This window comes from Mus caroli, unplaced genomic scaffold (assembly GCF_978045245.1).
Source record: "Mus caroli unplaced genomic scaffold, Mus_caroli_1 scaffold_7, whole genome shotgun sequence".
Taxonomy (NCBI): Eukaryota; Metazoa; Chordata; class Mammalia; order Rodentia; family Muridae; genus Mus; species Mus caroli.
In genome coordinates, this window is record NW_028227262.1 from 106,476,631 (window position 1) to 106,486,142 (window position 9,512).

General features: G+C 37.0%; 1 protein-coding gene across 1 annotated transcript; it reads right to left on the reverse strand.

The window, feature by feature from the left end:
- Window positions 1-7,460: 7,460 nt before the first annotated feature.
- On the reverse strand, window positions 7,461-8,387 carry LOC110296784 (olfactory receptor 2A12-like). Its single transcript, XM_021165554.1, has one exon. The coding sequence runs from the start codon at window positions 8,385-8,387 to the stop codon at window positions 7,461-7,463; it is 927 nt and encodes a 308-aa protein (XP_021021213.1).
- Window positions 8,388-9,512: the final 1,125 nt, after the last annotated feature.

The window sequence follows — 9,512 nt, forward strand, 5'->3', positions numbered from 1 at the left end:
TGTCAGCGTTTGGAGGCTGTTTATTGGATGGATCCCAGGGTATGGCAGTCTCTAGATGGTGCATCCTTTCGTCTCAGCTCCAAACTTTGTCTCTGTATCCATTCCTCTGTTGAAGGACATCTAGGTTCTTTCCAGCTCCTGGCTATTATAAATAAGGCTGCTATGAACATAGAGGAACATGTGTTCTTATTACATGATGGAGCATCTTCTGGGTATATTTCCAGGAGTGGAATAGCTGGGTCCTCAGATAATACAATGTCTAATTTCCTAAAAATTCAGCAAACTGATTTCCAGAGTGGTTGTACCACTGTGCAATCCCCCCAACAATGGAAGACTGTTCCTTTTTGTCCACATCCTCGCCAGTATCTGCTGTCACCTGAGTTTTTGATTTTAACCGTTCTGACTGGTGTGAGGTGGAATCCCAGGATTGTTTTGATTTTCATTTCACTGAAGACTAAGGATGTTGGACATTTCTTTAGTTGCTTCTCTGCTATTTGAGATTCCTCAGTTGATAATTTTTTTGTTTGTTTTTGTTTTTCTTTCTTTTTTTTTTAAAGATTCATTTATTTATTATATGTAAGTACACTGTAGCTGTCTTCAGACACTCCAGAAGAGGGCATCAGATTTCGTTATGGATGGTTGTGAGCCACCATGTGGTTGCTGGGATTTGAACTCAGGACCTTTGGAAGAGCAGTCGGCGATCTTAACCACTGAGCCATCTCACCAGCCCCTGTTTTTGTTTTTCTAGACAGGGTTTCTCTGTATAGCCCTGGCTGTCCTGGAACTCACTTTGTAGACCAGGCTGGCCTCGAACTCAGAAATTTGCCTGCCTCTGCCTCCCGAGTGCTGGAATTAAAGACGTGTGTCACCACTGCCTGGCTGATAATTCTTTATTCAGCTCTGTACCCCATTTTTAATAGAGTTTTTTGTTCCTCTGGAATCTAACTTCTTGAGTTCTTTGTATATATTGGATATTAGTTATTTATATTGTATATTTTATTTAATAAGGAATAAATATTTTCTTACATCTTGGTATTTTTGTTTCCAAATTTCTTATTTTTAATATTCTATTTTCACAAGTATGTAATATTTTGTTTTTCTTCCTTTCTTTTTTCTTTATTATTTTTTTAAAAATTTTATTGGATATTTTCTTTATTTACATTTCAAAAATTATCACCGTTCCTGTTTTCCCCCAAGAAACTTCCTAACCCCTCTCACTCCCCCTGCTTCTATGATGGTGTTTTCCCACCCACCTCCCCACCCTAAAATTCTCCTACACTGGGGCATTGAGCCTTCACAGGATCAAGGGCCTACAGTTGATATCTGTCTTTCTGTGTCTGGGCTGCTTTGCTCAGGATGATTTCTGTTTGTTTGTTTGTTTCATCCATTTGCCTATAAATTTTATGAAATCTTTTCCTCCTAAGACCTGAGTAAAACTTTATTATGTAAATGTGGGAGAGGTGAGGGGGTTTACTGAGAAGAATGGAGGAGAGGCTGCAAATCAACTCAGAGAATGTATATTTTGTTTATGCATATATATATATATATATATATATATATATATATATATATATATATATATATATATCACAGAATGGCCTTGCCTGACTGCAACGGGAGGGGAGGCCATTGGTTCCAGTGAGGTTTGATGCCCCAGAGTACGGGGATGCTGGAGTGGTGAAGCAGGAGAGTGTGGGTGAGTGGGGACACTCTCATACAGGCAAAAGGGAGGGGAGAGGGAAGATGTGGGAGAGGTTGTGGAGGAGGGGTAACTGGGAAGTGGAATATCATTTGAGTTGTAAACAAATAGAATGATTAATAATAATAATAAAGGAAAAAATAATGTGCAATTATCTACATGTAATCAGCACATGTGTACATGTGATGTGACATATAGTATAAAATACCAGAATATTTATATCCTAATTTTGATCTTATTAAATATGTGAACAAGATTGTCAATAAAATATGTTTCTCTTTATATTAAGTTTTCTCTACAGTATAAGATTATTCTGGGACTTATATTTTAAATAAGTTTTCCCTTTTTTCCTAATAAACATGAAATATTAAGCTGAAAAATTGAGCATCACTATTTTGGAAAAAATCTATAACATACTATGTAATTGAAAGTTCACATTATTTCTGCTAATTGTATGAGTAATTTTTACTATGTTTTAATTTTAAGATCCCATCTGAGTTCTACTGTAAGCTTCGAGTAGAAAATAATCTGCATGATTAAAAAAGCTAGCCTATATTAAAAAAATGGACAGGAAACATCAATTACATTTATTTTTATAAAAGAGAAGTAAATCTTTTCTGAGTCAATCTGGTGGCCACAATGGTCAAGATTTTCTACTGACTGACAATAGAAATGGATCTTAAATCAGGTTGGACATTGTATTGACTCCCTGTGATTTTTAATAAGGGGAGCAGCTCAGAAGAGTCCAGAATTGGCATAGGTCAAAAAACTTGATCTTTTTCAAGCAGGGAAATACATTTTTAGCATCTTTTAAGTTTTTTGTATGAGATGTAGCTTCTGATGATTTCATATTAGAAATGAAAACAAACAGGAATAAAAAGAGTATGAGAAATGTAAATTCTGAACCAATAGGGAATGTCACTCTCATGACTTTAGGAGTTTGCTTTCTGCAGAAAAGTTTAGTCTTGATCTCCATGTCGGTCTGTGAAGCCTTCTTCTTTGTCTAGACAGTTTTAGACCTGGGAACATGTTTTGCTTTTGTGATTTCCTTCTGCTTATATTTCTGAAATTCACCAATGTGCCTGTTAATGGTCACCTTTCATCTAAGTACGGTTATATTGCTTGTGAAAGGGACATTAGACCACTGTTTGTGAACATGAGTGTATTTATGCTGACTGATACATCTTTAATCATTTTGTTTTTATCAGTTGATGGTTGTCTTGAATTAACTCCCAAGGTCTTATGTAGATATTTCGCTAGAACTCCCATATATAGAAGCAGACTATACCAGTAAAATAACCAGCAGTAACTCACATGTAGTAAGGTCGATTTTATTTCCACATAATAATGCATTTTTGGCTTAATATTAATGGTTAGATTCATATAAGCACAATACAGGGAGCAAAAATTGATATTTAACTTCTACTTGGCAGATGTATAATGTGAGAATCTGTTTAACTTACTGCACAGCATAAATTTAGTGACAGAACAGAAGTTGCAAATGTTTTAGAACAACAGTTCTCAACTTGTGTGTCTGACCCTGTTAGGAGTCAAGTGACTGACATACAGGGTCACATATTAGATATTCTGCATAACATATGTTTACTTTATGATTCACAACAGTATCAGAACTACAATTACTAAGTAGCAACAAAATAATTTTATGGTTGTGGATCACCACAATATGAGGGACTATATTAAAAGTCACAGCATTGCGGGGGGGGGGGGGGTAAGAACCACAGGTGTAGATACAGAGAAGTAATGCTCTGCTGACTCAAGTGGAAAGAGTCCAACAAGGCATTCCTGAGCCTTCCAGAGGCACAGCTATTCTATGTCTGTAAAGGTTCATTATCTGGGATATGGCTGGGTCCCTGCTACATCAAGCACAGCCATTCAGACAGTTCACCAGTCAAAGTGCAAGCAACCTAATAACATTGCTTTATTCATGTGAATTCACAATTAGATTAACCTGTCTTCTCACATAAGTCTTTTTATTGGGCTATGTTCATTGTACATGGTATGTGCTAAGCTTTCTAAGGACGATTTCATGCAACTTATAAGGGAGTTTGAGCAAACTGTTCCTTCATACCTTTCTTTTCCTTCTCTCTTAAAATTAGGCCTCATTTTTCAGGCAGAATAGAAGGGCACAGTGGCACATGCCTTTAACCCTAGCTCTTTGGAGGCAGGTCACTGTGAGTTGTTAGCCTGATCTAAAAAGTGAGTTCCGGGACAGCCAGAGCTACATAATAAGACCCTATCTTTTCAGGGTAGGGGGAGATACTTCAATTAGGGCTCTTTAGTTTCCTGGACAGTTTCATTTCAACTTTGATGACATGTATACACAAGTGATTTTATATCTTAAAGTTCAAGATCTTACATATATTTTTGATAAGCAAGAGTCAGACATAAATAGGGGCATGAAGATTCTTAGTGAAATAATTTTTATCACATATAAATCAATCTAAACAATATGTATGCCAGCATCAATTGTACTTTTAAAATTTTTATAGCAAAGACAATGAAAAAACAAGTCCACAGTGATAGCCACCAACAGTGAAAACACATCCACATACTCACAACACACAGTCACAATACACACACTCATGACACAAACATAACACACACACACACACACAAACTAACACATACACAATAGACACACCAATAAACTCAACTGTGAATCCAACAAAGATAGAGATACACAGCGAATGGTGGACATTTCCTTATTTATCTTAGGTTTCAGAGAATAAAAAGATAATTTTGTCCTGAGTGAGAAATGGTTAATAACTGTGTATCTGACATGTTTTCTTTGAGTTTCCATCCAGATAGCTACTAAAGAACATCTTCAGCAACTCAGAGAAAAAATCTTCAAGGACTCATTCTTGTGTTCTTCCACGACATGGTAACTTTGCAGTGATAGTAAACCAGATCCTGGCAGTAACTAAAAGCCATGTAAAGATTTGTCAGACCTCCTTTCTGCATGTGTTCCTGAGTGGTGTGTATTAGGAAATACAGTCTCTTGTTCTAAGCCTCACTGTATTGTATTAAAATATGGCAACAGAAAAGGAGATAGCCAAGAAGAAGAAATGCATTAAATTGTTCTTCATTGTGGGGTTTATAAGCATTAATTTTCATTAATTGTATGAACAAGACTAGAATGAAGAAGCACTCACATTTTGTTCTTTGTCATTTTTTTCTTTGTTCTTTGTCATATATAGCAAATTCATTTCACTGCAAGAGTCTCATTTTTATTAGTTTTTTGAGAATTTTTTACAATGCCTTTTGATCAAATGTCCCACTTTTTTCCACTCCCCCAGATTTATTCCCCCTTCCCTATCCATCCAAATGTGGGTAGTACATTATGTATTGCTCATATATCTGTGAGGCTGTGAGTCCTTTACTGTTTGGTGGTCAACTTACCATAAAGAAAATTGACTCTGTCTCCCAGCTGCTATTAACTGCAAATAGATCCCTATCTAGCTAGTTAGCTCCCATATTCTCTCTCCATGATAGTATCTATCTATCTATCTATCTATCTATCTATCTATCTATCTATCTATCTATCTATCTATTTTTTTTTTACTTGTCTTCCAAGATCATCTACATTCTGTCTTACAGCTGTTAACTCCTGTATACAACTCAGTGGCTTTGCCAGAAAACACTGTTCCCTAACAGTCATCCACACCCCTGTCATGTATGATTCCTACCTATACTTTCACATGATTTCTTTTCTATGCAAAGGTTCTAATATAGATATGAGACTTAGGACTAAGAATCCTACATTCTCTTATTCTCTGTACATCAATCAATTGTGAGTCTCTGTGATAATCACTGTCTTCTTCAAGAAGAAACTTTGATGAACATTGAGCAATGGGACTGTTCTATGGGTATAGCAATAAGACAAAGTTGTAAAATACTATGTCCATTTAATAGAATAAGAATGGTAGGGTTTCCTCAAGGCTTATGCTGTATAGAGCCAAAGGTTCTTGGTCTTGATGGCCCCATCAGGTATGGATTTTTTTTCTTTTGGCAAAAAAAAAAAAAAAAAAAACCATGGCTGTGGCTACAGTATTCTCTGATCATAGTTCCCAAGCATGATTTCATATTTGGCCTTAAATCCAATAAAAAAAAATGTTTCCTTTTTCCTATCAAAAAATTACTTGCCACCAATCAGTCTGGTATTTCTGAAACTTTCAAGGTTCATATCCTGATGAGATTGATAAACATTTTTATCCTTCATTATCATGCATAGCACCTTCCAGTACTATGAAAACCACCCACTAAGGATGAAGCTTGAAGGTGAGCACCAGCATGGTTTTCTGTGTTCTATGGCATAACTATGTGATGTCCAGCAACAGGCTGTCAGCATCAAGTTCTAAGGAGTGACCTCAATTTCATATTAAGTGACTTTGTTAATTTTTTATATATATTGGCAAATTATCAGAAGATACTTTCAGATTTATTATAATTGTACAATCACATAATTTGTAGATAACTACAACTTTTCTTTGTTCTCAAGTGTGTGCTTGCTCACAGGTTTTCTTTTTTCTTCCTGTCTTTTTAAACTATACTCATTAGAGTGGCTGGGAAAAGTGAAATCAAGGAATAATGTCACACCACCTCTAGTAGGATCTGTGTGACAAGTTCCACAGACTGAGGTGATTGACCTCAAAAGGGGAAGTCCTCCTGGAACCTTTTGTGGAACTCTTCGCTGGAGAAAAATATTGAGCTGTAGTTCTCATGGCAATCTATCTGTTTTGTTTTCTCTTATTCCTTTTCTTATTTACATGTTTCTGGTAGCCTAGGCCAACATCTTAAGCAAGAATAATGAGTAAGAAACCATCCCTAGATATGGGGCCACTAACATGACCTTATCCCCAGGGAAACCAATGCTTTACAAAACTATTATGATTTTCCCAAACAATAAAATTTTATATGGTTACACGTGTGTCATGGGAGGTGGGTCTTAGTATATGGTAAAGAAAGCCTCAATTAAAAAATTAAAGTAGTTTAAACTTACATATTGAAGATTTATAAAACAATCAGACACTAGATGTTAAATAATAATTGACCATGGGGCTAGAGATTTAGTTCAGCAGTTAAGAGCACTGTTAAAGATTTATTAATCTGCTCCTAGAAATATGCCACTAGCTTTGGACAACAGCCCCCACTGAATACATCCTTTTAGAATTGTTATATTTTGATGATTTATAATGATGTTACCTGTTCTGTTTGTGAGTCACTGAATACATAGTTTCAGAGTTGTAATGATTGGATGATTTTTGTGCTTTTCTGTGCCAAATGATTTTTGTTGGTATTTGTGATAGTTTCACTGGATAGTTTCTAAGAGATGTAATGTTTGGTTTTTTAATGTATAAAATCCCCTGCTTGAGACCTGCAAAATCCACTCAGATTCAAACTGCCACTGTTTGTTTCTGTTTGTCACCAGCGAATCCTTACCCACCTAGCTTCGAGGACCTTCATTCCAGGGACCACCATACCTGACTGGGGTGGTCTGTGGCAGAAGAACAGGAGTTTGAGTGTACATGTTTATCATAGTCTTAAAAGGACTTAAAAGGACTTACATGCCTCTGATGTTTGTGTTTCTTTGTATAGCTTTGACTCCTTGACTGTCTGTACACACACTCTGTGGACCAGGCTAGCTTCAAATTCAGATCTGCCTGCCTCTGCCTCCTGAGTACTGGGATTGAAGGTGAGTACCACCACTGACTAGCCTGACATGGAAGATTTTTAAACAGCCTCACAGTGATCTCTGTTTCCAAAGAACTCTTCTTAAGGCACCTTTTACCTCTGTGTTCCTCAAACTGTAGATCAGAGGGTTGAGCATAGGGTTGAAAAGGCTGTAAAACAAAGACAGGATCTTTCTCTGTTCTTGGGAATGTTTGGATTTGGGGGCCATGTACATGGCGATAGCACAGCCAAAAAAGAGCCCAACCACACAGAGGTGGGAAGAACAGGTGGAGAAGGCCTTTCTGCGACCCTCCCTTGAGTGGATTCCCAGAATGGCCACCAGGATTCGAGTATAGGAGACTAACACCAAGCACAGGGGCCCCAGTAAGACCATCACAGAGCCTGCAAAAAGAACGACTTGGTTGAGCCTTGTGTCTGCACAGGCTAATCTGAATACTGACATGATTTGACAGAAAAAATGGTTGACTTTTTGTGGCCCACAGAATGGGAGTCGAAGAATGAGCGTGACATGGAGTGAGGCCAAGAGGAAGCTAAACACCCAGCAAGTGGCAGCCAGGATGGAGCATACTCTCCAGCTCATGATCAGTGTGTATTTCAAAGGGTAACAGATAGCTACAAAGCGATCATATGACATCACTACCAGAATCAAACACTCTGTCACTGCAAAAGCCAGATACAAAAATGTCTGAAGTATGCATGAAGCAAATGAGATGTTCTTTTGGTGCATCACCATATTTGTCAGCATCTTAGGGGCAGTGCTGGAGGCGTAGGACATGTCAACTATGGCCAGATGTGAGAGGAAAAAGTACATGGGAGTGTGCAGCCTAACATCCAGGCAGATAAGCCCCAGGATAATCCCATTTCCCATCAACGTGAGGCAGTAGAACAGCAAGAACAGCCCAAACAGGAGCATCTCCAGAGAGGGGTCAACCTGGAATCCCAGTAGAATGACCTCAATGATCCGTGTCTTGTTCATCCTCACCTTCTTGTGACAGATGAATGCTATAATGTAGTCAGACAGGAAATTCCAGAGCTGAAGGAGAGAGAAGGAAGACAAAAGAAAGGGATTTTTCACTTTGAGTTTGAATTATGTCAGATGTGAAAATCAGTAATTCATAGTTCTAGTTCAATCTCTTATGTTGACTTGCAAATTTGGTTTCTAGGGATATTTGAAAATGGTAGCTTTTGAGCATTATAAAATATTTATCTTGTTTCACAGAAAAACCATGATACCTTCTTTCTTTATAGATTTTATAATAATAATAATATTTTCATGATAATTTTAAGGATTGGCTCTAACTAAGGAAAGAGAAGGAGACACGTCCATTTCCTTTGCTACCAACACTGGTCTCTGTTCATCACAGAAATGAAAGCTTTGGGAGCACTTGCCAGTCTTTCTCACAGTACTTATACTACTAAATACAGTGTTGTAAGAAAAAAGAGAATTTATGATCAAGATAATCTCTGATTTTTCTTGGCTTCAGAAACATGGGCATTAGAGTCAATAGATAAAGTACGAGCTCTTGGTTGAAGAGGAATTTAGAGTAAGACCGCCCCTCCAAACATCAAATGTGGATATGAAAGTGAGTGGGATCTGACACCTAGAGCTCAGCTTTCAGAGTCCAGATGATTGTTGAGAACAGGGAACTATGTGGTTACCTGAAGCCAGGGGCTTGTGCTGACCACAGGAAGAGATGTGGACTACATATTGAGAAATGGTGAAAAAACAATGAAGAGATTTCATCAAAAAACCTATCTGTAAAATAAATGTCTTTAAATTGCAAATAAAGTGACTTCTGTGTAATAAATGGTCACTATAATATATGTCCAGTTGACTATTCATGTGGAAGAATACTAAACTGGCCTCTACCTAACACCACACAAACACAGATTTCTGGTAAATAAAACAAACCCTCACAAACCTGTCTAAGTGATATATTTTTAAGATGCTAGAATAGCAAACATTTATTTTACACTATTCAAATAGAAAATCTTATCCCTATAATGTTTCAAATGGTGACAGAATTCTCATTTTGAACTTTGAAAATCCTAAGAATAATATTTTAATTTAATTTGTCAGTAAATATTTTTCAAAGATTAC

Excerpts from the sequence above, each read along its gene's own strand:
- LOC110296784 (XM_021165554.1), bottom strand. The coding sequence starts at position 8,387 with ATGAACAAGACACGGATCATTGAGGTCATTCTACTGGGATTCCAGGTT.